This window comes from Hemitrygon akajei, chromosome 1, assembly GCF_048418815.1.
Source record: "Hemitrygon akajei chromosome 1, sHemAka1.3, whole genome shotgun sequence".
Classification (NCBI taxonomy): Eukaryota; Metazoa; Chordata; class Chondrichthyes; order Myliobatiformes; family Dasyatidae; genus Hemitrygon; species Hemitrygon akajei.
In genome coordinates, this window is record NC_133124.1 from 5,889,465 (window position 1) to 5,917,122 (window position 27,658).

At 44.9% G+C, this 27,658-nt stretch overlaps 1 protein-coding gene across 1 annotated transcript in view; it reads left to right on the forward strand.

Moving 5' to 3' along the window:
* The window catches only part of rad54b (RAD54 homolog B), a 187,740-nt gene that overhangs the window by 133,652 nt on the left and 26,430 nt on the right, over positions 1–27,658 (forward strand). Inside the window, exons 9-11 of the mRNA XM_073026484.1 lie at positions 4,043–4,333; positions 7,239–7,423; positions 14,976–15,237. Coding sequence (XP_072882585.1) covers positions 4,043–4,333; positions 7,239–7,423; positions 14,976–15,237 — 738 coding nt within the window. The remainder of the gene's footprint in view (positions 1–4,042; positions 4,334–7,238; positions 7,424–14,975; positions 15,238–27,658) is intronic.

The window sequence follows — 27,658 nt, forward strand, 5'->3', positions numbered from 1 at the left end:
GGGGCATTAATGGAAGTTAGAGAAATAAATTTTCATGTCATCAGGTTCGAGGCTACCCAGACGGAATATAAGGAGTTGTTCCTCCAACCTGAGTGTGGTTTCATCTTGACAGTAGGAGAGGCCATGGATTGACATATCGGAATGGGAATGGGACGTGGAATTAAGACGTGTGGCCACTGGGACATCCTGCTTTCTCTGGCGGACAGAGCATAGGTCCACACCTACACTCTGTCCGCCAGAGGAAGCAGGATCTCCCAGTGGCCACTTCATTCCCTTCCTTTTCTGGAATGACTACTACTACTACGTCGACTCAGGCCTAGGGGGCCGGCATCGGGCACAATGACGGACTGTCCACTCCTCCCTCTCCCTCATCAGTGTGTTCAGTTCATCTACATTAGCCGCACTGCTATCTTCTAGGAGCGTGTTGACCATAGTCTTGGGAGGGCGCCCAGGGTTCATCCTCCCATGCTTGGGCTCCCATGTGGTGACTAGGATGGCGTAAATAGTGCCCCGCTAGTTGCAATCTTCTCGCCTCGATTTTAGTAGTGAGCATCGGTAGGTCGTCATAGAGCTCGACGTTCGTCATGTGCTGTTGCCAACTCACGACAAGAGCCATCCGGAGCATTTGTGTATAGCAACCATCTAGTGACTTTCTCATGGTCTTGGTGAGTGTCCACGTCTCGCATCCGTACGTGAGAATGGACTCTATGACTGCTATGAAGATCCTCTTTTTGAGCCCTCTGGTCAGGTTCGACCTCCAGATTTCCTTCATGTCGTTCATAGCCCTCCACGCCAGTGCCTTCCGTATCTTTGTGTCCTTCTCCGAACTCATCATTCTTGACCTGAGGTACCTGAAGTGTAAGACTTTCTTAATTATATCATTCTTTACGGTCTTGAGAGTACCTTTGTTGCAGTTGAACGCCATGTAGTCTGTCTTCTTAGCGTTTAGGTGAAGTCCAACTTTATTGCTCTCAATTTCCACTTTTGTCAGTGGCTGCTGTGCTTCCTCCATCTGGTCAGAGAGCAGGACTATGTCATCTGCAAAATCGAGATCTGTGAGCATAATTGTTCTGACCCTTTCGGTTCGTCCTAGTTTTATGGTAAAACCAAGCTTGACATGATCTTTGGTAGCTTGACGTAGAGCGTAATCAAGGACGATTATAAAGATGTAGGGTGCCAGAGTGTCTCCTTGCAGCACATCAGCTAGGAGCTCGAACACTGCTGTTTCTCTGTCTGGTGATACAACTTTCGCCATGGTCTCGGTATAGCTGGACTCTGTTGCTCTCAGTAGATGGTCTGGCACTCCGTAAGCTTTCAGGATCTTCAGCATTTTACCTCGGCAAATGGAGTCAAAAGCTTTGCGAAAATCGATGAAAGTAAGCACGGCTGGTAGGTTGTTCTTCTTGACTTCCTCGATGATTCTACGGAGAGCAAGTATTTGCATTACTGTTGTGCGTTTCTGCTGAAAACCATTCTGATTGAACCTTAGCTTAGGGTCAATGGCGGTGCGAATCCTGTTCAAGATCATCCGCTTGTATAGCTTTTCTAAGATGCAGGTCAAGCTGATACCGCGGTAATTATCTGTCTTCGTGAGGGATCCAGACTTGGGGACAGGGATAATGTTTGAGAGTGATCACTGTTCTGGTTATAAGGATGTAGGGTGCCAAAGTGTCTCCTTGCAACACATCAGCTAGAAGCTGGAACCTTGGGCACTTATCTCCATGGACTTTGTCACGGGTCTCCCGCTATCTATGGGGAATTTGGTCAACGTGGAAATTGTCAATCAGTTTGGAAAGGCAGCAAGTTCATTGCTTTGGGAAAGCTATCATCTGTGGTGGAGACGGCCGATATTGTCCTGGACGAGGTCTTCAGGATCTACGGATTCCCGTTGGACATTGTCTCAGATCGTGGTCCATATTTGATGTCACATTTCTGAAGGTGTTCTGATAGGGGCAACAGCAAGCCTTTCCCCCACAGTCCAACGGCCAGGCGGAGCAGACTAACCAGGATTTAAAAGGTGACTGAATTCAGAACAACTGGACGGGTGGTGTGACCATTTGATGTGGGCAGAGGTCACCCACAAAACCTCACAGCATTCTGCACACGAGATGTCACCGTTCACGTTCCAGTTTCATTATCCTCCGCCTCTCTTTCCAGAACAAGAGGCCGAGGTTGGGTCTCTGCAACCGAAGATTTCCTCCAACACTGCAAGCAAAGTGGGATAGAGCAAGAGAGATTTTCCTGGGCTCTACCCAGAAAGCGGAGATGAAGGTGAACCAAGAGAGAAGTCCAGGACCTGCTTTACAGCCGGGGCAACAGGTCTGGGTATACCTTCATGATTTGCCTCTCCAAGTGGAATCAAGAAAGCTGGTGCCCAAGTTCACTTTGAAATCCTGAAGAAATTAAACCCAGTGGCTTACACCTTGAAGCTCCCCTAGACTAAAAAGATCAATCCCAGCTTCCACATTTCTCAATTAAAACCTGTCTCCACCAGCTTCTTAACACCCCCCCCCCCACCATCAGCCCCACTGCCAACCAGGTTTATTGAGGGGTAAGAGGTCTTCACAGTGAAAGGACGTTCAGACCCACGTACTGTTCAAGGGGTTTAGCAACGCCTCGTGGACTGGGAAGGATTTGGAACTGAAGAGAGGTGCTGGGTGCCTGAAAGAGACATCTTGGATCCAGCTCTCATCCTCGATTATCATCACCGTTTCTCCCAGCAGCCAAGGCCATCAGGAATTGGCCGTAGGAGAGGGGGCCCTGTTATGATGAGCCCCCCCCCCCCAACCAAGCCAGCTTCTGGGATTTAGACGCTCAAACTTCCTGGAGTACCAGTAGCAGACCCGGCCCCTTTAAGGGTTTGGAACAGTCCCGCTAATTGGTAATCATATTTCGAGCGCCAAGAATCAAGTATTCCAGGAGCACCTGAACTGTGGTTTGGTGCTCAATCATAAGCCTACTAGCGATATCATCTAGCATTTGTTTTGTGCTCAGATCCAGTCTGATACCATGTTTTGAACCTTGTTTCGGATGCCCCAGCATTTTTGCCATCCTTGTCAAGGTCTCTTGTCTCATCCCTTTTCACCTGTTGGCGATCTGATGAGGTGCAGCATCAGGCGTTGCCCGCATTTCAACTTTTACGCCCAGGGGATTGAGGCCTATCTGTGTGTATGGTAGGGTCACATTTAGCGCAATATTCTACACACACCAGCTGCAAGTTTGGTTGTTCCGTATCCGTCACTGTTTGTAAGGAGTTTATATGCTCTCCCTGTGACCATGTGGGTTTCCTCTGGGTGCTCTGCTTTCCTCCCATGGTCCAAAGACACACTAGGATTAGTAAATTACAGGCACATCATGGTGGTGCTGGAAGCATTACGAAACTTGCGGGCTGCCCCCAGTTCATACTCAGTGATTGGTTATTGACAACAGTGACACATTTTCCTGTCTGTTTTATTTGAAGTGTGACAAATAATAGTAATCTTAATCTTAGAAGTACTACACCAGCCGCTGATTTTTAAGATGAGGCAGGGGAAATCCACTATGTATCAGAACTAGGCAGTGTCAGTTTTGTATGATAAGTTGAACTTCAGTCTCTTCGCGCGTATCTTTGTTTTCTGCTTTAAATTTTTGCCATTCTTTGCCACTGCAATGAGTTTGTAAAGGAATTGTACAAAAGGCATCAAGTTTCTGATCATAATATGCCTCTAGTAGACCACCCACATGCACCTCAAACTGGCTAGCTTCAGAATGGAGGGTGAACAGCAAGATGATTCAAAAAGTGACATGAATAAAGATTTTATAAGCAGATCTGATTGTGTTAAATTGGTTTCCAAGCCTCCAAATATTTAATAGTATTACAATAGAGTTGTTTCGGGTGTATGTGTTTGCAAGTTTAACCTATACAATTGTTCAGTTTCTAGGCCAAAATTGCCCGTAAAGCTGAACAATAAACAATGAAGCCTTGTTCAAAAATGCATTAATTCAGGAATTCTCTCCTCAACATTCCAGCCTTTGCTCATTTGCGATTTCTTTTTGTCCTCAGGATGAAAAGCAGTTAGGTGAAGAAAGGGCAGCGGAGCTATGCCGATTAACTGGGCTCTTCATACTTCGGCGCACACAGGACATCATTAACAATTACCTCCCTCCAAAGACTGAATGGATCATCTTCTGCCGCCCCACTGCGCTGCAGCTCGAACTCTATCACAAGCTACTGTCGTCTCACACAGTGAAATCTTTCCTGCAGGGAACGCTGGATAACAGCCTCCACTTAATATGCATAGGGTTACTGAAGAAACTCTGCAATCACCCTACGCTTCTTTATAATACAATAAAGGTATTGGTTTGAGGTGCAGATGAGCATTAGCTCTCTAAGAGCCAGTAGTAATCTTTATAAGATTATGAGAGGCATTGATAGAGGAGACAGCCAATATCTTTTCTCCCAGGGTTGAAATGTCTCACACCAGAGGGCATACATTTAAGGAGAGAGGGGGTCATTTCAAAGGGGATACAAGAGGCAGGGTTTCTTGCACACAGAGTGGTGGGTGCCTGGAATGCACTGCCTTTGGTGGTGGTAGAAGCAGATACGTTAGAGACTTTTAAGAGATATTTAGATAGGCACATGAATGTGAGGGAAATGAAAGGATATGGACATTGTGTAGGCAGAAGAGATTAGTTTAGTTGGCCATTTGATTATCAGTTTGGTACCATGGAATTGTGCCACGGTAGTTGTTGGGGGCGGCATGACTTGAAGGGCCAGAAGGGCCTACTTCATGCTGTCTCTCTAAATAAATAGATCCAATGCAGCTCAAAAAATAAAGAGAGTAAGATAAAGAACAGAATAATACAAAAAGCAATAAATGTAAATACATAAGATAGTTTTGACACATTGATTTTACGTGAACAAAGTGACTCTCGGCAGAGGAGTGTCTGGACTGACAGGAAATGATGAAGTAGTGGTGTTTGGGAGTGTGGAGGGTGGGTTAGTGGGTGGAGGAGTTGATCAGCCTTGCTGCTTGGAGAAAGTGACTGTTTTTCAGTCTGGTGGTCATGGCGTGGGTATTACTCTCTAATGGGAGTGGGGCAAAAAGTCCATGAGCAGGGTTGGTGGGATCCTCCAAGATGTTACTGGCCCTTTTCCGGCACATTTCTGTATATATTGCCCTTGATGGAGGTCGGCTGGTGTTGGCGATGCGTTGGTCAGTCTTGACAACCCATTGTAAGTATTCCTGTCTGCCGCAGTGCGGTTTCTGTATCATACAATCATGCAGCTTGTCAGAATGCTCTCTGCTCAAGAAAAGATAACAAAAGAATAGAGTGAAAATTTACAAGTATGTTGTTAGAACTGCCAGAGCTGAGTTATAGGGAAAGGTTGAATAGGTTAGGACTTTATTCCCTGTGCATAGGAGAATGAGGGAGGTTTGATAAAGGTATACAAAATTATGAGAGGTATAGAGAGCAGGCTTTTTCTACTGAGATTGAGTGAGATGAGAATTAGAGGTCACAGGTTAAGGATGAAAGGTGAAATATTTAAGGGGCACCTGAGTGGGTAGGTTCCAAATTTGGACTCTGAGGATAGTGCGACTGTGGAATGAAATGCTAGTGAAAGTGGTGAATGTGGGCTTGATAGCAATAGTTAAGGGAAATTTGGACAAATACATAGATAGGAAGGGTGTGGAGGGCTATGAAGGTGCGGGTTGATTGGACTAGGCAGAATAATGGTTCAGCATGATCTAGATGGACCAAAGGGCCTATTCTGTGCTATGTGCTCTATCACTCTATGACACTATTTCTTTTCCAAATGCCTACCATCACATCAGCAAATCAGCGGACATCAAAATGCTGGAATAGACCAAGCTGTTGGCCCTAACAAAGATGAATAGTTTGATAGTGAAAGTAATAATTTTAGCCTTTGACTTCTATTGCAACATGATTTAGGCGAGGAATGAAGAAACGTTTACTTTAAAAAACCACAGAGGAGCAGCTAACAGTTTTTTCAAGGATCAAGGATAAACTTTATTCACCAAATACATTTACATGTATTGGGAATTTGCTGTGGTGTGTTGGTCAGGACAAGACATGCAACAAAAAACAACCTTCAAAAAATATAGAGTGTAAATAATTACATAAAAAATAAAGTTAGAGGTTAAAGTACAGATATGGAATAAAATGTCCTTAAATACGTAAATGCCAGCATGTAAACAGCTTTACAAAGAAGTGGTTTAAAGTGTTTACAGTGCACTGCAGTGGCTGTGGGTAAAAGATGGGGGGTAGGGAGGGGGCTAACTAGAATGGTTGATCGGATTAACTGCCTGAGGAAGAAACTTTTTAAACAGCATCAAGTTTTTGTTTTAATAGCCCTATAGCACTATTGTTAACCTTTTCTGCTATTCTTGATACTTCTTCTGCAATAGAGTTCACTTCACAAAAATGTTCTGATAATTCTACATGGAGGCGAATGAGTATAGCTGTTCAAGGATTAATATTAATTTAAGAAGTATGAATTTAAAAAGTACTTTAATGTCTTAGTACTTTAATAGTTGGGTAAAAATGTGCTGTGTTTATAGAAATGGAGGAATTTGCTTTAGAGAGGTGTAGAGGAGATTTACCAGGGTGCTGCCTGGGATCAGAGAGTATGTCTTATGAAGAAGGGGTGACTGAGTCAGATCTTTTCCCTTTGGAGCAAAGGAGGATAAATGGTGACTTGATAGAGGTGTGTGTACAAGATGATAAGAGGCATTGACTGAGTGGACAGCTACAGTGTTTTTTCCAGGACAGAAATGGTGAATACAAGGAGGCATTATTTTAAGGTAACTGGAGGGAAGTATGGTGGAGGGGGGAATGTCAGAGGTTTAGGTTTTTTACACAGATTAGTGGGCGCATGGAACACACTGCCAGAAGTGGTGGTAGAGGCCAGAACATTAGGAACATGTAAGAAACTCTTAGATTAATGAAAGAAACATTGAGGGCTTTGTGGGAGGGAAGGGTTAGCTTGATCTTAGAGTAGGTTAAAAAGTCCGCACAACATTGTGAACCAAAGGGCTTGTACTGTGCTGTAATGTTTATGGTCTGTGCCCCTCAGAAATATAGCCCTGAATAATGTATGGAAAAGCATGTAACCTGCTACTTTGCAGTCAATATTTCTTTAAAGAAAAGCTTTCGAAGCACTGTAAGAAATTATCTTGTTTTCTGGCACGTTAGTTAAAATGGAATAAATAACCCGAGTCTCCCCACTTCCTTAGGGAAATGAAAATTGCTCCATAAATCCCGATTTTGATCCACAGTTGGACATGAACCCTTACAAAGATCTGACCAGCATATTTTCAATGAACTATGAACCAGATGCATTCACTGCCACGGGTTCAGGGAAACTAAAAGTACTGAGAGATCTTCTGGCGGGCATTCGTGCACAGAGTTCGGCTGAAAGGTAGGGAAAGGAGTTGGATTTCTATTTCTTGATAGTCTTAGACCATAAGACATAGGACCCTCACAAATGCCAACATATCTTTTCTTAGATAAGGGACCTAAGACTGCTCACAATACTCCAAATGCGATCTGACCAATGTCTTATAAAGCCTCAGCAATCTGAAAATCTAATTTTAGAAATATTTATGCATAGTCACGTAAAATTTTTGTATAAATGTATGAGTGCATTTGCCATGTGTTGATTGGCAAGCGTCTTAATTTGTTTGTGTGTGGTATTTCATTGATTCTGTTGTATTTCTTTGTTCTACTGTAAATGCCCACAAGAAACAACCTCAAGGTAGAATATGGTAAGTACGTACTTTGATGATAAATTTACTTCGAACTTTGATCAGGAGTGCATGGGTTGAGGCAGAACTGCGCAGGCGCGTGCACGTCGGCAAGTTAGACTGGCGGGAAGAATCTAAAAGGAGAGCATTTTTTCTTCAACATTTTGATTGGGGTACAACTGCGTAGGCATGTGGACGTCAGCGAGTTAGACTGGCGGGAAGAATTTAAAAGGAGAGCATTTTTTCTTCAATATTTTGATTGGGGTACAACTGCGTAGGCATGTGGACGTCAGCGAGTTAGACCGGCGGGAAGAATTTAAAAGGAGAGCATTTTTTCTTCAACATTTTGATTGGGGTACAACTGCGTAGGCATGTGGACGTCAGCGAGTTAGACCGGCGGGAAGAATTTAAAAGGAGAGCATTTTTTCTTCAACATTTTGATTGGGGTACAACTGCGTAGGCATGTGGACGTCAGCGAGTTAGACTGGCGGGAAGAATTTAAAAGGAGAGCATTTTTTCTTCAACATTTTGATTGGGGTACAACTGCGTAGGCATGTGGACGTCAGCGAGTTAGACCAGCGGGAAAAATTTAAAAGGAGAGCATTTTTTCTTCAGCTGTTTGATCGAGGCACGTCTGCACAGGTGCATTGATGTTAGTGAGTTAGACCAGCAGGAAGAATTTAAAAAGAAGATAGCTTTATAGAGTGCGTGTTGGAGTAGAGGGAGTCACAAGGCTTTGGCTCAGTAGGGCTTCGACAATAGAGGGTCGAGGCTTAGGTAAGTTACTTGTGAAGAGCAGGAATAGGAAGGATGTCTGCGAGACCAGTTTTCTGTACTGGGTGTTGGATGTGGGATTTCCGGGAGACTCCCAGCCTCCAAGACGGCCACATCTGCACCAAGTGCATCGAGCTGCAGTTCCTTAGGCGCCAGGGCCTGGGGAGACATATAAGTGGGTAATGGTCAGGAGAGGGAAAGGCAAGAGTCAGATGCTAGAGAGTACCCCTGTGGCTGTCCCCATTAACAATAAGTATTCCTGTTTGAGTACTGTTGGAGGGGGGAGGGGGACCTATCTGGGGGAAGCAACAGTAGCTGTGCCTCTGGCACAGAGTCTGGCCCTGTGGCTCAGAAGGTTAGAGAAAGGAACAGGATGGCAGTAGTGATAGGGGACTCTATAGTTAGGGAGTCAGACAGGTGATTTTGTGGAGACAGGAAAGAAAGTTTGCCTCCCAGGTGCCAGGGTCTGGGCTGTTTCTGATCGCTTCCACGATATCCTAAACTGGGAAGGTGAACAGCCAGAGGTCGTGATACATATTGATACCAACGACATAGGTAGGAAAAGGGAAGAGGTCCTAAAAACAGACTACAGGGAGTTAGGAAGGAAGTTGAGAAGCAGGACCACAAAGGTAGTAATCTTGAGATTACTGCCTGTGCCACATGACAGTGAGAATAGGAATAGAGTGAGGTGGAGGATAAATGTGTGGCTGAGGGATTGGAGCAGGGGGCAGGGATTCAGATTTCTGGTTTATTGGGACCTCTTTTGGGGCAGGTATGACCTGTACAAAAAGGACAGGTTGTACTTGAATCCCAGGGGGCCCAATATCTTGGCGGGCAGGTTTGTTAAATCTATTGGGGAGAATTTAAACTCGAATTGCTGGGGAGTGGGAACTTAACTGAAAAGACCAGGGAAGGGGTGGTTGGCTCACAAATAGAGAAAACTTGTAGGCAAGGTGAGAGGGAGGATAGGCAGGTGATAGAGAAGGGATGTGCTCAGCTGATGATTTGAGATGTGTCTATTTTAACGCAAGGAGTATAACGAATAAAGCGGATGAGCTTAGACTGTGGATCAGTACTTGGAGCTATGATGTTGTGGCCATTACAGAGACTTGGATGGCTCAGGGGCAGGAATGGTTACTTAGAGTGCCAGGCTTTAGATATTTCAGAAAAGACAGAGAGGGAGGTAAAAGAGATGGGGGCATGGAACTGCTGACCAGAGGTAGTGTCACGGCTGCAGAAAAAGAGGACGTCTTGGAGGGATTGTCTACGAGTCTCTGTGGGTAGAAGTTAGGAACAGGAAGGGGTCAATAACTCGAATGGGTGTTTTTTATAGACCAACCAATAGCAACAGGGACATCGAGGAGCAGATAGGGAGACAGATTCTGGAATGGTGCAATAATAACAGGGCCGTCATGATGGGAGATTTTAATTTCCCCAATATTTATTGGCATCTTCCTAGAGCGAGGGGTTTGTTGGGTATGTTCAGGAAGGTTTCCTGACTCAATATGTAGATAAGCCTACAAGAAGAGAGGCTGTACTTGATCTGGTACTGGGAAATGAACCTGGTCAGGTGTCAGGTCTCTCAGTGGGAGAGCATTTTGAAGATAGTAATCACAATTCCATCTCCTTTACCAGAGCATTGGAGAGGGTTAGGAACAGACAAGTTAGGAAAACATTTAATTTCAATAAGGGGAAATATGAAGCTATCAGGCAGGAACTTGGAAGCATAAATTGGGAACAGATGTTCTTAGGGAAATGTACAGAAGAAATGTGGCAAATGTTCAGGGGATATTTGCGTGGAGTTCTGCATAGGTACGTTCCAATGAGACAGGGAGAAGATGGTAAGGTACAGGAACTGTGAAAGGAGAGACTGAACAATCAAAAGACCCAAACTCGAACCACAGCCACCACTTACTTTTCCCCACCCTGCACCAGAATATGTGGATCCAGATCGGTCTCTCTAACCACCAATAGACAACCCCTTAGGAGAACGTCATACTCGAATTGATGCATATAGATATGTGGTTGCATCACTACAAGATATGGAGGCTCCACAGAGGCTCATAAAGATTAAAGTTTAGTTTTATTTGTCACACATACTTGAGTGGCAGAGTGAATATACTTCTCTACAAATGGAGTTGTAAGGTGCTCGTTCCATCCACTAGCCTGCAGGTCACCCTTGGGCAAGGTGTAGCACCTGCTTAGACCCCCTCACCCCACCGATCAGGGTTATGTGAAGCCATGGGAGCAGGTGGGGGTTGGTTGTATGAGCAGCCGGCGCATATCACAAGCCCTGGTGATGCCAGGCAGACATTCTCTGATGAATATTGATCATGGCTGGGGTTAGCCATCTTGTGAAGACACTGCCCAGAGGAAGGCGATGGCAAACAATTTGCCAAGAATGATCATGGTGATGGAAAGATCATGATCACCTACATTATACAATACAGCATATAACGAACGAACATTGAAACATACTGTGAAATGCGTTGTAAAATCAGTGCTGGTGGTGGCCTGCAAGTGTTGCCATGCTTCTGGACCTAACATAGCACGTCCACGCCTTGCTAGCCGTAACCTTATGCCTTTGGAATGATGGAGGAAACTGGAGCAACTGGAGGAAACCCACACATTTACAGGGAGACTATCCAAACTATTCAGACAGCTGTGGGAATTGAACACAGATTGCTGGAGCCATGTGACAAGAGCAAGTAATATCCGTGCTACAAACTTGTCTGGTCATGTATTTATGTCGTCTGTGTTGTAGCCCATCCACTTCAAGATTCGACATGTTTTGTGTTCAGCGATGCTCTTTTGCACACCACTGTTGTAACGTGTGATTATTTGAGTTATTGTCACCTTCCTGTTACTCTCCTCACCTCTCACATAAAGAAGGTGATTTTGCCTACAGAACTGCTGCTCACTGGATGCTTTTTGCTGTTTTGCACCATTTTCTGTAAACTCTAGAGACTGTTGTGCGTGAAAATCCCAGGAGATCAACAGAATCTGAGATACTCAAGTCATCCTGTCTGGCACTGACAACCATTCCACAAAGTCACATAAGAAATAGGAGCAGGAGTCGGCCATCTGGCCCATCGAGCCTGCTCCACCATTCAATAAGATCACGGCTGATCTGTCTGTAAACTCAGCTCCATCTACCTGCCTTTTCCCCATAACCCTTATTTCCCCTACTTTATAAAAATCTATTTAACTGTATCTTAAATATATTTAGTGAAGAAGCCTCAACTGCTTCCCTGGGCAGAAAATTCCACAGATTCACCACCCTCTGGGAAAAACAGTTTCTCCTCATCTCTGTCCTAAATCTTCTCCCCTGAATCTTGAGGCAATGTCCCCTAGTTCTAGTCTCACCTAGCAATGGAAACAACTTTTCTACTTCTATCTTATCTATCCCTTTCAAAATTTTGTATGGTTCTATAAGATCCCCTCTCAGTCTTCTGAATTTTAGAGAGTATAGTCCCAGACGACTCAATTTCTCCTCATAGGTTAACCCCTTCATCTCTGGAATCAACCTGGTGAACCTCCTCCGCACCGCCTCCAAAGCCAATATATTCTTCCTCAAGTATGGAGACCAGAACTGCACACAATGCTCCAGGTGCGGCCTCACCAGTACCCTGTATAGTTGCTCTTGAATACAATCCCTCTAGCAATGAAGGCCCACATTCCATTTGCCTTCTGAATAACCTGTTGTACCTGCAAGTCAACTTTTTGCGATTCATGAACAAGCACTCCCAAGTCCCTCTGCACAACAGCATGCTGCAATCTTTCACCATTTAAATAATAATCTGCTCTTCTATTATTCCTTCCAAAGTGGATGATCTCGCATTTACCAACGTTGTATTCCATCTGGCAGACCTTGGCACACTCACTTAACCTATCCATATCCCTCTGCAGACTCTCCACATCCTTTGTACAATTTGGTTTTCCACTCAGTTTAGGGTCATCAGCAAATTTTGCTACGCTACACTCAGTCCCCTCTTCCAGATCATCAATGGAAATGGTAAACAGCTGCAGGCCCAGCACTGACCCCTGCGGCACCCCACTCACCACTGACTGCCAACCGGAGAAACACCCATTTATACCAACTCTCTGCCTTACATTGGTTAACCAATCCACGATCCATGACAATCCACTTCCTTCGACTCCATCTATCCGTATCTTACTTATAAGTCTCTTGTGTGGCACCTTATCAAATGCCTTCTGGAAATCCAAGTATATGACATCCACTGTTCCTTGTGCGGCATCTTATCAAATGCCTTCTGGAATATATAACATCCACTGTTCCCCTCTATCCACTGCACTCATTATGTCCTCAAAGAACTCCGGTAAGTTTGTGAAACAGGACCTGCCCTTTCTGAGTCCATGCTGTGTCTGTCTAATGGAACCACTCCTTTCTAAATGTTTCGCTATTTCTTCCTTAGTGACAGCTTCAAGCATTTTCCCGACTACAGATGTCAAGCTAACTGGCCTATATTGCCCGTCTTTTGCCTACATTCTTTTTAAAAAAGTGGTGTGACATTTGCTGTCTTTCAATCCACCAGGACCTGCCCAGAGTCTAGAGAATTTTAGTAAATAATTAACAACGTGTCTACTGTAACCTCCACCAATTCCCTCAGCACCCTGGGATGCATCCCATCAGGACCAGGGGATTTACCTACCTTCAGGCTCTCTAGTTTGCTCATCACTATCTCTTTTCGCATTTCTTCCTCATTCTGATGTTTGGTCTGAACAGCAACTGAACCTCTTGTCCATGTCTGCATGCTTTCATGCATTGTGTTGCTGCCACATGATTGGCTGATTAGATATTTGCATTAATGAGCAGGTGTACCGAATAAAATGGCCACTGAGTGTATCCTATTGTATGTGTTTATAAAAATGCCAGTACAGGTTTTGTATGAAATGCTCTCACACAGTACACTATTAATATGGGAGCTTCAGAAAGTTCAGATGTACATTTATCAAAGTGTGCACAGTGTATCCATCCCTGAAGTTCGTCTCTGTCAGGCAGCCACAACACCAAAAAGCACAATAGAATCCACTAAAAACTCCACAACACAAACATTCACTGTGTGAAAAAGAAAGGAAAAAAAATCAGCAAACAATAAAAAAAATAATGCACAGAATATGAACCGCAGACTCCCTGAAAGTGAGTCCACAGCCACGGAGATAACTGGTCCAGGAGCCTGATGGCTGCAGGCCACAGCCGTGGAGCCATTTCAGTGCTGATGGCTGCAGGCCACAGCCACAGAAACAGTTCAGTGCTGAAACGAGTGCTGATGACTGCAGGCCACAGCCTCAGAGACAGTTCAGTGCTGAAACGAGTGCTGATGCCTGCAGGCCACAGCCTCAGAGACAGTTCAGAGCTGAAACGAGTGCTGATGACTGCAGGCCACAGCCACAGAGACAGTTCAGTACTGATGACTGCAGGCCACAGCCACAGAAACAGTTCAGAGCTGAAACGAGTGCTGATGGCTACAGGCCACAGCCACAGAAACAGTTCAGAGCTGAAACGAGTGCTGATGGCTACAGGCCACAGCCACAGAAACAGTTCAGAGCTGAAACGAGTGCTGATGGCTGCAGGCCACAGCCACAGAAACAGTTCAGAGCTGAAACGAGTGCTGATGGCTGCAGGCCACAGCCACAGAGACAGTTCAGTACTGATGACTGCAGGCCACAGCCACAGAAACAGTTCAGTGCTGAAACGAGTGCTGATGGCTGCAGGCCACAGCCTCAGAGACAGTTCAGAGCTGAAACGAGTGCTGATGGCTGCAGGCCACAGCCACAGAAACAGTTCAGAGCTGAAACGAGTGCTGATGACTGCAGGCCACAGCCACAGAAACAGTTCAGTGCTGAAACGAGTGCTGATGACTGCAGGCCATAGCCACAGAGACAGTTCAGTGCTGAAACGAGTGCTGATGGCTGCAGGCCACAGCCACAGAAACAGTTCAGTGCTGAAACGAGTGCTGATTACTGCAGGCCACAGCCACAGAGACAGTTCAGTGCTGAAACGAGTGCTGATTACTGCAGGCCACAGCCACAGAGACAGTTCAGAGCTGAAACGAGTGCTGATGGCTACAGGCCACAGCCACAGAGACAGTTCAGTGCTGAAACGAGTGCTGATGACTGCAGGCCACAGCCACAGAAACAGTTCAGTGCTGAAACGAGTGCTGATTACTGCAGGCCACAGCCACAGAGACAGTTCAGAGCTGAAACGAGTGCTGATGGCTACAGGCCACAGCCACAGAGACAGTTCAGTGCTGAAACGAGTGCTGATGGCTGCAGGCCACAGCTGTAGACTCAGTTCAGCACTGAGATGGGTAAAGTCTCACGTTATAGTGCGCTGTACACTGGTTTATCTTTTGCCCTTGGCCTTGACACCTTCATCTTTTTAATCTGACTTTGCATTTAAATTGCTTGTTTTAATTTCTCCTGTTGCAGAGTTGTGCTTGTTTCAAACTATACTCAGACGCTGGACCTCTTGCAAGAAATGTGCACATCCTCTGGATACAGCCACACCCGATTGGATGGACAAACCCCCGTCAGCCATCGACAGCACATTGTGGAATCGTTCAACAGCAAGCACAGCCAGCACTTTGTCTTCTTACTCAGTTCAAAGGCTGGCGGAGTTGGATTAAATCTGATCGGAGCATCTCGTTTGGTTCTGTATGATATCGACTGGAATCCAGCAAATGATATCCAGGTGATGTTTAATTGACATTTGTGTCTGAAACGATGCTCAGGTAAAAGATGAGGTCTGTAGTAGATACTTCATAAGCACTGAAGGCTGAAGGTTTTTGTGATTTGTAGAACATAGAAAATAAATATAGACCATGCTACAGGGATCAGCCCTCAAGTATTAACTCTCAACAATACTGTAATGATCATTCAAGCACAGAAAGAATCTGAATTTACTAACGAGTACCAGTTCATAAAACACATGAATTTACACAACTAAATACCGACGAGCACACCCACTGGATTTCCCTAACCCTCCATGAACAGTCAGAAGAGAAAAGGTATTGCCTGGGAAGAGGAGTCTATGCTGGCCAGGTGTTCTTTCTGATGCCAGTGTGGTCTCTGCGTTTCCAACATAGGGTCATCCACTTCTGTGATGGTTGGTCTCCACAGAGTTGTCACTGTCTCTGCTCCCAGAATCATCCATTCTTATTCTTTTCCCTGTCAGATCAATCTATGATGTTTCAGTTTCGTTGCCTCAAGGTTGTCTGACTGGCCTATGTTGGCTTCTCACTGGGTGTGGCCCGAGGCTCCAAGCAGTATTGCTTTATGGACAGCCCTTAAGCCCTGTGACCGGTAGGTGATTTCTGTTATTTCCACTCAGACAGGTTGAAACCAGTCCAACCAGTTCACTGGGCCCAGACAGCCAGGTCACAGGCTGTTCACGTAATAAGCAGCTTCTTATCTGAGAACAGTCTCAGGTTTATCAGATCATCAACAGAAATTCATTGTGTCCATGTTCATTTGCTCTGATTACGTTATCCCTGAATCGGTTCACAACATGGTGCCTGCAAGGACAGTCTCACAAAGGGGCCACCTCCATCCTGCAACCACATGGCACGAGCAAAGACTCCTGCGTTGTCTATTTTTACTGACCTTGCCTCATTACTATTTACTGATTTGTAGATTATAGTTCTTTCTGGCCAACAACCAGTACAGCAGAGGAACAGGTCATTCAGCCTGCAACAGTGCCCAGAAACAAATCAAACGGCTTACTAAACTAATCCCTTCTGCACAATGTCCATGTTCTTCCATTTTCCTCATATTCATGTGTGTATCTAAATATTTCTTAAAAGTCCCTAATGCAGCATCCCAGGCAGCACATCCCAGGTGCCCATCACTCTTTGTGCCCCTCACACCTTTGAAAATCCCCCCCCCCCATCTTAAATGCATGCCCTCTTGTAAAGGCATTTCAGCCCTGGGAAAAAGATTCTGTTTGTCTACTTTATCTATGCCACTCATAATCTGATAACCTCCATCAGATCTCCCCTGAGCCTCCGCCGCTCCAGAGAAACCAACCCCAGTTTGTCCATCCTCTCATTATAGCCCAAGCCCTCTAATATAAGCAACTTCCTGGTAAACCTTCTCTGCACCCTCTTTGAAGCCTCAACAATCTCCCTACAAATGGGTGACCAGAACTGTATGCAGTACTCCGGATGAAGTGTAATAAGAGTTTTATAAAACTGCAACATAACTTCCTGACTTTTGGACTCAATGCTTCAACTGATAAAGGCAAGCATGCTGCAAGCCTTCTTAACCACCCTATCAACCTATGAAACCACCTTCAAAGAGCTATGAACTTAGACACCAACATCCTCTGCTCATCAACACTGTTAAAGGTCTAGTAGTTTGCTAATAGTTTATACAATGCTGAATTTGCCATGTTAGTGTAAAAATAGGTTCCATTCTTTGTTTCATAGAGTATTAGAACATTACAGATCAGAAGCAGACCCTTTGGCCCATCTAGTCTGTGCCAGACTATTATTCTGCCTAGTCATATCAACCTGGACCTAGAATAGAGCCCTCCATTCCCCTCCCATCCACGTACCTATTCAAACTTCTCTTAAATCAAACCCACATCCAGCAGCTTGTTCCAACTCTTACCACCCTCTGAATGAAGAGCTTCTGCCCCAACTTGCCTTTAAACATTTCACCTTTGACCCTTAACCCATGACCTCCACTTATTTGACAGCAACGGACCCTGCATGGGAAGTTGGTCAAGAAGGTCCAGTTGCTTTGCATTCAGGATGAAGTAGTGAATTAGCTTAGAAATTGGCTTCATGCGAATGGTGAGTGGTAGTAAATAGTTGTCTCTCTAACTAGAGGCCTGTGACTTGTGCCGCAAGGTTCACTGCTGGGTCTGTTGCTGTTTGTCATCTATATCAATGATCTGGATGATAATGTGCTTAAGTGGATCAGCAGATTTGTGTATGACACCAAGATTAGGGGCATAGTGGAGAGTGAGGAAAGCTATCAAAGCTTGCTACGAGATCAGGACCAGTTGGAAAAATGTGTTGAGAAATATAAGATGGTATTTAATCCAGACAAGTGTGCGGTGTTGCACTTTGGGAGGACAAACCAGGGTAGATCTTACATGGTGAGCAGTAGGACACCGAGGAGTACGGTAGAACAGAGGGATCTGGGAGTGGAGATCCGTAGTTCCTTGAAAGTAGCATCACAGTTAGAGAGCGTCATAACGAAAGTTCTTGGCATATTGGCCTTTATAAATCAATGTATTGAATACATGTTATGTTCAGGTTTTATAAGACTTCAGTGAAGCCTAACTTGGAGTACTTTCTCCAGTTGTGGTAGGCTACCTATAGGAAAGATATAATAGAAACAGAAAACTTACAGCATAATACAGGCCCTTCAGGAAATAACATGTACTTACTTTAGAAATTACCTCAGGTTACCCATAGCCCTCTATTAGCTCCATGTACCTATCCAAGAGTCTCTTAAAAGACCCTATTGTATCCGCCCACACCAACGTTGCTAGCAGCCCATTCCATGCACTCACCACTCTCTGTGTAAAAAAACTTACCCCTGACATCTCCATACCAACTTCCAAGTACTTTAAAACTGTGTCCATTTGTGGCAGTCATTTCAGCCCTGGGAAAAAGCCTCTGACTTTCCACACCAGCAATGCCTCTCATCATCTTATACACCTCTGTCAGGTCACCTCTCATCCTCCATTGCTCTAAGGAGAAAAGGCCAAGTTCACTCAACCTATTCTCATAAGTCATGCTCCCCAATCCAGGCAACATCCTTGTAAATCTCCTCTGCACCCTTTCTGTGGTTTCCACATCCTTCCTGTAGTTAGGTGACCAGAACTGAGCACAGTACTCCAAGTGAGATCTGACCAGGGTCCTATATAGCTGTAACATTACCTCTTGGCTCTTGAATTCAATACCACAGTTGATGAAGGCCAGTACACTGTATGCCTTCTTAACCACACAGTCAACCTGCACAGCAGCTTCGAGTGTCCTATGGACTCGGACCCCAAGATCCTTCTGATCCTCCACACTGCCATTAATACTATATCAATAAGATTAACAGAGTGCAGAGAAAACCTTTAAGGATGTTACCAGGACTTGAGGACCTGAGGTTTAGGGAAAGGCTGAATAGGTTAGGACTTTATTCCCTAGAGTATAGGAGAATGAGAGGAGATTTGATAGAGGTATTAAAATTATGAGGTATATAGTTGGGGTAATGCAAGCAGGCTTTTTCCTTTGAGGTTGGGTGAGACGAGAACAAGAGATCATAGGTTAAGAGTGAAAGGTGAAATGTTTAAGGGGAACCTGAGAGAGAACTTCTTCATTCAGAGGGGGGTGAGAGTGTGGAACCAGCTGCCATCGGAAGTGGTGGATGCAGATCTGATTTCAACATGTCAGAGAAATTTGGATAAGAAATTTCTCTTCTCCCATCTTCAACTCTCCTCCTCTTGGATACCCCAGCTTACAGTAGTTCTCTGCCTGCTCTGGGTCTTTTAATCTCTAAATGCTGACAAGACATCAACCAGCTTGACTTCAGCACTACCCTCTCCTCCTCGAACCTTCCACCCACTGAACTCAGTTCTTGTTGCCTCACTACAGGAAGGATGTGGAAACCACAGAAAGGGTGCAGAGTAGATTTACAAGGATGTTGCCTGGATTGGGGAGCATGCCTTATGAGAATAGGTTGAGTGAACTCGGCCTTTACTCCTTGGCATGACAGAGGATGAGAGGTGACCTGATAGAGGTGTATAAGATGATGAGAGGCATTGATCGTGTGGATAGTCAAATGATTTTTCCCAGGGCTGAAATGGCTGCCACAAGAGGGCACAGGTTTAGACAATAGATAATAGACAATAGACAGTAGGTGCAGGAGTAGGCCATTTGGCCCTTCTAGCCAGCACCGCCATTCACTGTGATCATGGCTGATCATACACAATCAGTACCCCATTCCTGCCCTCTCCCCATATCCCTTGACCCCACTATCTATAAGAGCTCTATCTAACTCTCTTGAATCCAAGTCTCCAGAGACTTGGCCTCCACTGCCTTCTGGGGCAGAGCATTCCACATATCCACCACTCTCTGGGTGAAAAAGTTTTCCACATCTCTGTTCTAAATGGCCTACCCCTTATTCTTAAACTGTGGCCTCTAGTTCTGGACTCACCCATCAGCGGGAACATGCTTCCTGCCTCCAGTGTGTCCAATCCTTTAATAATCTTATATGTTTAAGGTGCTTGGGAGTAGGTACAGAGGAGATGTAAGGGTAAGTTTTTTTTACGCAGAGTGGTGAGTGCGTGGAATGGGCTGCTGGCAATGGTGGTGGAGGCAGATACGACAGGGAGACTTTTGGACAGGTACATGGAGCTTAGAAAAATAGAGGGCTATAGGTAACCCTAGTAATTTGTAAGGTAGGGACATGTAGCCTGTATTGTGCTGTAGGTTTTCTATGTTTCTATGTTAACATGGATGGGAGGTGTGTGGAGGGAGATGATCTGAGTGCAGGTGGGTGGAACTAGGCAGAATGATAGATGGGCCAAAGGTCCTGTTTTTGTACTGTAGTACTCTATGGCTCTAGTCTCACCTAGGGTCAGTGGAAAAACCCTGCCTGCATTTTCCCTACCTGTATCTTTCAGAATTTTATATACCTCTGTAAAATCTCACCTCAGTCCCCTAGGCTCTTGGGAATAAAGTTCTTTGGTAACAGTGAAGATTGCATAAACTTAAGCAAGAGTGTAAATTGGCTAATCCCTTAACTGTTCAGATTAGAACCACAATATGATTTAATAAATGAGCTTTGGATAAAATTGCTGCAGAATTGGATTATGAGATTATGAGAGTAAGATTCTGAGAGATATACGCAGAGTAGACAGACCTTTTTCCCAAGATTGACATGTCTGATACTAGAGGGCATGCATTTAAGGTGAAAGGGCATCATTTCAAAGGAGATGTGAGGTGTAAATTTTTTGACACGGAGAGTGTTGGGTGCCTGAAATGCGCTGCCTGGGGTGGTGGTAGAGGCAGAAACATTAGAGACTTTTAAGAGACGTTTAAGATAACGTATGAATGTGAGGACAATTGAAGGATATGGATATTGTGTAGGCAGAAGGGATTAGTTTTTTTTATTTTTCCATTTTTGCTCTCTTTTGCACTACTTATTAATTATATATATATATATATATCATTGTAATTTATAGCTTTTTTATTATATATCATAATATACTGTTGCTGCAAAACCACAAGTTTCACGACATGTGCCAGTGGGATTAAACCTGATTCTGATTGTGATTAAGCTTTTGGTTTAGTTGGCCATTTTAATTACTAATTTAATTGGTTCAGCACAAACTGTTGACCTAAAGGATTGTTCCTGTGCTGTACTGTTCAAAGTTCTAGAAAATAATTTCAAATACTTGCTTTGTGATGTTATTTATTACATAAATACAATGAATGTTATTAATGAATTTCAAGTTAATTTGTGGTTCAACACCTCCGTTGGTCGGGGTCGACTTTGGACGTTGTGTCCCAGTTGTCAACATGATACGTAAGCCAGGCCAGTACAATATGGAGAGCAAGCTGTTGCCCATGTAGTAGGCTCCCCCGTCTCATATCTGAGGAATCTAAAGAACAGGAAGTATTCTAAAGGCAGGGTGACATAACCATGGCTGACAAGGGATGTCAAAAATAAAAGCAAAAGAGAGGGCATATAATACAGAAAAAATTAGTAGTAAGTTAGAGAATTGGGAGGCTTTTGAAAACCAACATTTTAAAAACAAGTATTTTGCATCAGTCTTCACTGTAGAAGGCACTAGCAATATGCCAGAAGTTCAAGAGTGTTAGGGGGCAGAAATGAGTGCTTGCTATTACTATAGAGAAGGTGCCTGGGAAGATGAAAGATCTGAAGATAGATAAGTCAATTGAATCAGATGGAGCAAACACAAGGAAGTCTGCAGATGCTGGAAATTCAAACAACACACACAAAATGCTGGTGGAACACAGCAGGCCAGGCAGCATCTATAAGGAGAAGCACTGTCGATGTTTTGGGCCGAGACCCTTCGTCAGGACTAACTGAAAGAAAGAGATACAAAGAGATTTGAAAGTAGTGGGGGGAGGGGGAAATGCGAAATGATAGGAGAAGACCGGAGGGGGTGGGATGAAGCTAAGAGCTGGAAATGTGATTGGCGAAACTGATACAGAGCTGGAGAAGGGAAAGGATCATGGGACGGGAGGCCTAGGGAGAAAGAAAGGGGAGGGGAGCACCAGAGGGAGATGGAGAACAGGCAGAGTGATGGGCAGAGAGAGAGAAAAAAACAAACAACTAAATATGTCAGGGATGGGGTAAGAAGGGAAGGAGGGGCATTAACAGAAGTTAGAGAAGTCAATGCTCATGCCATCAGGTTGGAGGCTACCCAGCCGGTATATAAGGTGTTGTTCCTCCAACCTGAGTGTGGATTCATCTTGACAGTAGAGGAGGCCATGGATAGACATATCAGAATGGGAATGGGATGAGGAATTAAAATGTGTGGCCACTGGGAGATCCTGCTTTCTCTGGCAGACTGAGCGTAGGTGTTCAGCGAAACGGTCTCCCAGTCTGCGTCAGGTCTCACCAATATATAAAAGGCCACACCGGGAGCACCGGACGCAGTATACCACACCAGCCGACTCACAGGTGAAGTGTCGCCTCACCTGGAAGGACTGTTCAGCGAAACGGTCTCCCAGTCTGCGTTGGGTCTCACCAATATATAAAAGGCCACACCGGGAGCACCGGACGCAGTATACCACACCAGCCGACTCACAGGTGAAGTGTCGCCTCACCTGAAAGGACTGTTCAGCGAAACGGTCTCCCAGTCTGCGTTGGGTCTCACCAATATATAAAAGGCCACATCGGGAGCACGCAGTGAGGCAACACTTCACCTGTGAGTCGGCTGGTGTGGTATACTGTGTCTGGTGCTCCCGGTGTGGCCTTTTATATATTGGTGAGACCCGACGCAGACTGGGAGACCGTTTCGCTGAACACCTATGCTCAGTCTGCCAGAGAAAGCAGGATCTCCCAGTGGCCACACATTTTAATTCCTCATCCCATTCCCATTCTGATATGTCTATCCATGGCCTCCTCTACTGTCAAGATGAATCCACACTCAGGTTGGAGGAACAACACCTTATATACCGGCTGGGTAGCCTCCAACCTGATGGCATGAACATTGACTTCTCTAACTTCCGTTAATGCCCCTCCTCCCCTTCTTAACCCATCCCTGATATATTTAGTTGTTTGTTTTTTTTCTCTCTCTCTGCCCATCACTCTGCCTGTTCTCCATCTCCCTCTGGTGCTCCCCCTCTCCCCCTTTCTTTCTCCCTAGGCCTCCCGTCCCATGATCCTTTCCCTTTTCCAGCTCTGTATCACTTTCGCCAATCACCTTTCCAGCTCTTAGCTTCATCCCACCCCCTCCGGTCTTCTATCATTTCGCATTTCCCCCTCACCCCACTACTTTCAAATCTCTTAGTATCTCTCCTTTCAGTTAGTTCTGACGAAGGGTCTCGGCCTGAAACGTCGACAGTGCTTCTCCTTATGGATGCTGCCTGGCCTGCTGTGTTCCACCAGCATTTTGTGTGAATCAGATGGACCTGGAGTTCTGAAAAAGGTAACTGAAGCGATTGTGGAGGAATTAGTAAGGATCTTTCAAGACTCACTAGATTCTGGAATGGTTCTGGAGGACTGGATAAACCAGTGGCTGATTGGTTCATCTTCAGGTTGCCTGAAACAAAAATTGAACTGTTTGGCCATAATGACCATCGTTATGTTTGGAGGAAAAAGGGTGAGGCTTGCAAGCCGAAGAACATCATCCCAACCATGAAGCATGGGGGTGGCAGCATCATGAGGAAGGAAAATTATGTGGATATATTGAAGCAACATCTCAACACATCAGCCAGGAAGTTAAAGCTCGGTCGCAAATGGGTCTTCCAAATGGACAATGACCCCAAGCATACCTCCAAAGTTGTGGCAAAATTGCTTAAGGACTACAAAGTCAAGGTATTGGAGTGGCCATCACAAAGCCCTGACCTCAATCCGATAGAAAATTTATGGGCAGAACTGAAAAAGCGTGTGCGAGCAAGGAGGCCTACAAACCTGACTCAGTTACACCAGTTCTGACTGGAGAAATGGAACAAAATTCCAGCAACTTATTGTGAGAAGCTTGTGGAAGGCTACACAAAACGTCTGACCCAAGTTAAACAATTTAAAGGCAATGCTACCAAATACTAACAAAGTGTATGTAAACTTCTGACCCATTGGGAATGTGATGAAAGAAATAAAAGCTGAAATAAATCATTCTCTCTACTATTATTCTGACATTTCATATTCTTAAAATAAAGTTGTGATTCTAACTGACTTAAGACAGGGAATATTTTCTAGGATTAAATGTCAGGAATTGTGAAAAACTGAGTTTAAATGTATTTGGCTAAGGTGTATGTAAACTTCTGACTTCAACTGTATGTCAATGATTTGGATGACAATTGAAGGCATTTAAGTGGAGGGGAGATAGTGTTGAGGAAGTGGAGAGGCTGCAGAAGGATTTAGGCAGATTAGGAGAATGGGCAAAGAAGTGGCAGATGGAATATAGTGTCAGGAAGTGTCTGATCATGCACTTTGGTAGAAGAAACAAAAGCGTAGACTATTTTCTAACCTGGCAGAAAAATCAAAAATCTAACGTGCAGGGTTACGTAAAGGTTAACTTGCAGGATGAGTTGGTGGTGAGGAAGGCAAATACAACGTTAGCATTCATTTCGCAGGGACTAGACTATAAAAGTAGGGATGTAAAGCTGAGGCTTTGTAAGGCACTAGTGAGGCTCGCTTAGAGTATTGTCAGCAGTTTTGGGCTCCTTATTTAAGAAAGGATGTCCTGATGTTGGAGAGGGTTCAGAGGAGGTTCACAAGAATGATTCCGGGAATGAAAGCGTTATCATATGAGGAATGTTTGATGGCTCTGGGCCTGGACTCATTGGAATTCAGAATGAAGGGGTGGGGGGAATCTCATTGAAACCTATCGAATGTTGAGAGTTGTAGATAGAGTGGATGTGAAGAGGATGTTTCCTATAGTGGGAAAGTGTAGAATCGGAGCGCAGAGCCTCAGAATAGAGGGACGTGCATTTAGAACAAAGATGAAGAGGAATTTCTTTACCCAGAGGGTGATGAATCTGTGGAGTCAGCTGTGGAGGCCATGTCACTGTGTGTATTTAAGGTGAAGGTTGATAGGGTCTTGATTACATTGTTCCCCTCCGTGGTGCATTGGGTTGCTAGCTTCATTCTCAACCTAACATGGATAGAAAGCATGCAAGAAGCCAGCCAGATTCAAACCCTGGACCACCTGCCTCAATTTCCAGTGAGGATGCAACTACACCACCAACCAGCTAGGGTCTTGTTTAGACAGGGTGTGAAAGGTTATGGGAAGGTCAAGTCAAGTACCTTTTATTGTCATTTCAACCATAACGGCTGGTACCGTACACAGTAAAAACGAAACAACGTTCCTCCAGGACCATGGTGCTACATGAAACAACACAAAACTACATTGGACTTCAGACCTACACGGGACTACATAAAGTGCACAAAACAGTGCAAGACAGTACAATAATTAATAAACAAGACAATAGGCACAGTAAGGGGAAAATTACTATATAATAATAAATTATGTAAATGTAGACAATGTTTTAACAGGAATTGAGAAAGAAATGAGCAAAAATTGCAAATGGAGTGGAGTGGTGTTCGGGGGGTGTTTTGTGTGTGTGTGTGTGTGTGTGTGTGTGTGTGTGTGTGTGTGTGTGTGTGTGTGTGTGTGTGTGTGTGTGTGTGTGTGTGTGTGTGTGTGTGTGTGTGTGTGTGTGTGTGTGTGTGTGTGTGTGTGTGTGTGTGTGTGTGTGTATATATATTTTGAAGAGTCTAGTGGCTTGGGGGGAGAAACTGTCACACTGTCTGGTTGTGAGAGCCCGAATGCTTTGGTACCTTTTGCCAGATGGCAGGAGGGAGAAGAGTTTGTATGAGGGGTGCGTGGGGTCCTTCATAATGCTGTTAGCTTTACGGATGTAGCGTGTGGTGTAAATGTCTGTAATGGTGGGAAGAGAGACCCTGATGATCCCTTCAGCTGACCTCACTATCCACTGCAGGGTCTTAGGATCTGAGATGGTGCAATTTCTGAACCAGGCAGTAATGCAGCTGGTCAGGATGCTCTCGATACATCCTCTGTAGAATGTGGTGAGGACGGGGGGTGGGGGGGGGGGGGGGTGGGAGATGGACTTTTCTCAGCCTTCGCAGAAAGTAGAGACGCTGCTGGGCTTCCTTGGCTATGGAAAGGCAGAAGACTGTGTTTGAGAGGGAAAATGGATCAGCCATGATGCAATGGTGGAGTAGACTGGATGAGCTGAATTATCTGACTTTGCTCCTATATGTTATGGTCTCATGGTGTGACTGTTTGTTAACGGAACTAGGTTAGGAAATTCACTATGCTACTCGTAATTAATAGAAGTTCACACTTTATTGAACTCAGCAGGTCGGGCAGCATCCATTGAAAGGAGCAGTCAACTTTTTGGGTCAAGACCCTTTGTCAGGACTAAAGAAGGAGGGGGCAGGGGCCCTAGAAAGAAGGTGGGGGCAGGGTGGAAAACCAATCAGAGGAAAGATCAAGGGATGGGGGAGGGGAAGCAGGGAGAGGATAGGCAGGAAAGGTGAAGAAGGAATCTAAGGGGAAAGCACTATGGGTAGTAGAAGAAGGCAGAGTCATGAGAGGTGATAGGCAGCTAGAAGAGGAGACAGAGTGAAGGTGGGATGGGGGAAGGGAGAGAGAGGGAATTACCGGAAGTTGGAGAATTCAATGTTCATACCAAGGGGCTGGAGACTACCCAGACGGTATATGAGGTGTTGCTCCTCCAGCCTGAGTTTGGCCTCATCATGGCAGTAGAGGAGGCCATGTATGGACATATCCGAATGGGAATGTGAAGCAAAGTTGAAGTGGATGGCAACCAAGAGATCCTGTCTATTGTGGCGGATGGAGCGGAGGTGCTCGATGAAGCGGTCCCCCAATCTGCATCGGGTCTCGCAATGTAGAGGAGACCGCACCGGGAGCACCCTAAAGATTAACCACCAGGTTGGATTGGCAGTAAGGAAAGCGAATGCTATGTTGGCATTCATTTCAAGAGGAATAGTGTATAAGAGTAAGGAGGTGTTGATGAGGCTCTATGGGGCATTGGTGAAACCTCATTTGGAATACTGTGTGCAGTTTTGGGCCCCCTATCTTAGAAGGGATGTACTGATGTTGGAGAGAGCTCAGAGAAGGTTTATGAGATGATTCCTGGAATGCAGGGGCTGACATATGAGGAGCGTTTGTTGGCTCTTGGTCTGTATTCATTAGAGGATATGAACATCAAATTCTCCAACTTCCGGTATATGAGATGTTGCTCCTCCAACCAAAGTTTGGCCTCATCATGGCAGTAGAAGAGGCCATGTATGGACATATCCGAATGGGAATGTGAAGGAGAGTTGAAGTGGGTGGCAACCGGGAGATCCTGTCTGTTGTGGTCTCCACCTGAAATGTTGACTGCTCCTTTCAACGGATGCTGCCCAACCTGCTGAGTTCATCCAGCTTTTTTGTACATCTTGATTTGATCACAGCATCTGCAGTGTACTTTGTGTTCACACTTTATTGTCTCTACACAAACAATAACATAACTGTGTTGACCCCAGGCCAACAACTTAGAACAAGAATTCTATTCTTCCCTCTGTACCAATACTTACTCAGACCACTTGTCCAATTTATAACACTGGAATAGAGGATCTCGGTTGGCCAGAGGATCAATCCTTTCTTCACCCAGCCTCTGGTGTGGGTGTTCTTCCTTATGATGATGGGCTCATGAGAGATTTATCGCTGATAACACACTTGAAGTATCCACTTTTATATTCGTTCCTTCCCATTTCAAATATTGCATTCCAGTGTCACTGGCTGTAGGTCATGTGTCTGACCTACATCTTTTTATTGGCTCTGCTCTAGGCCACCATTGATTTTTTGCCCCCTTCCTAGCAAATGACAGTTGCTAATTTATGGCTCTGTGTTCTCTTCAGTAACCAGGTCGAATCACTCC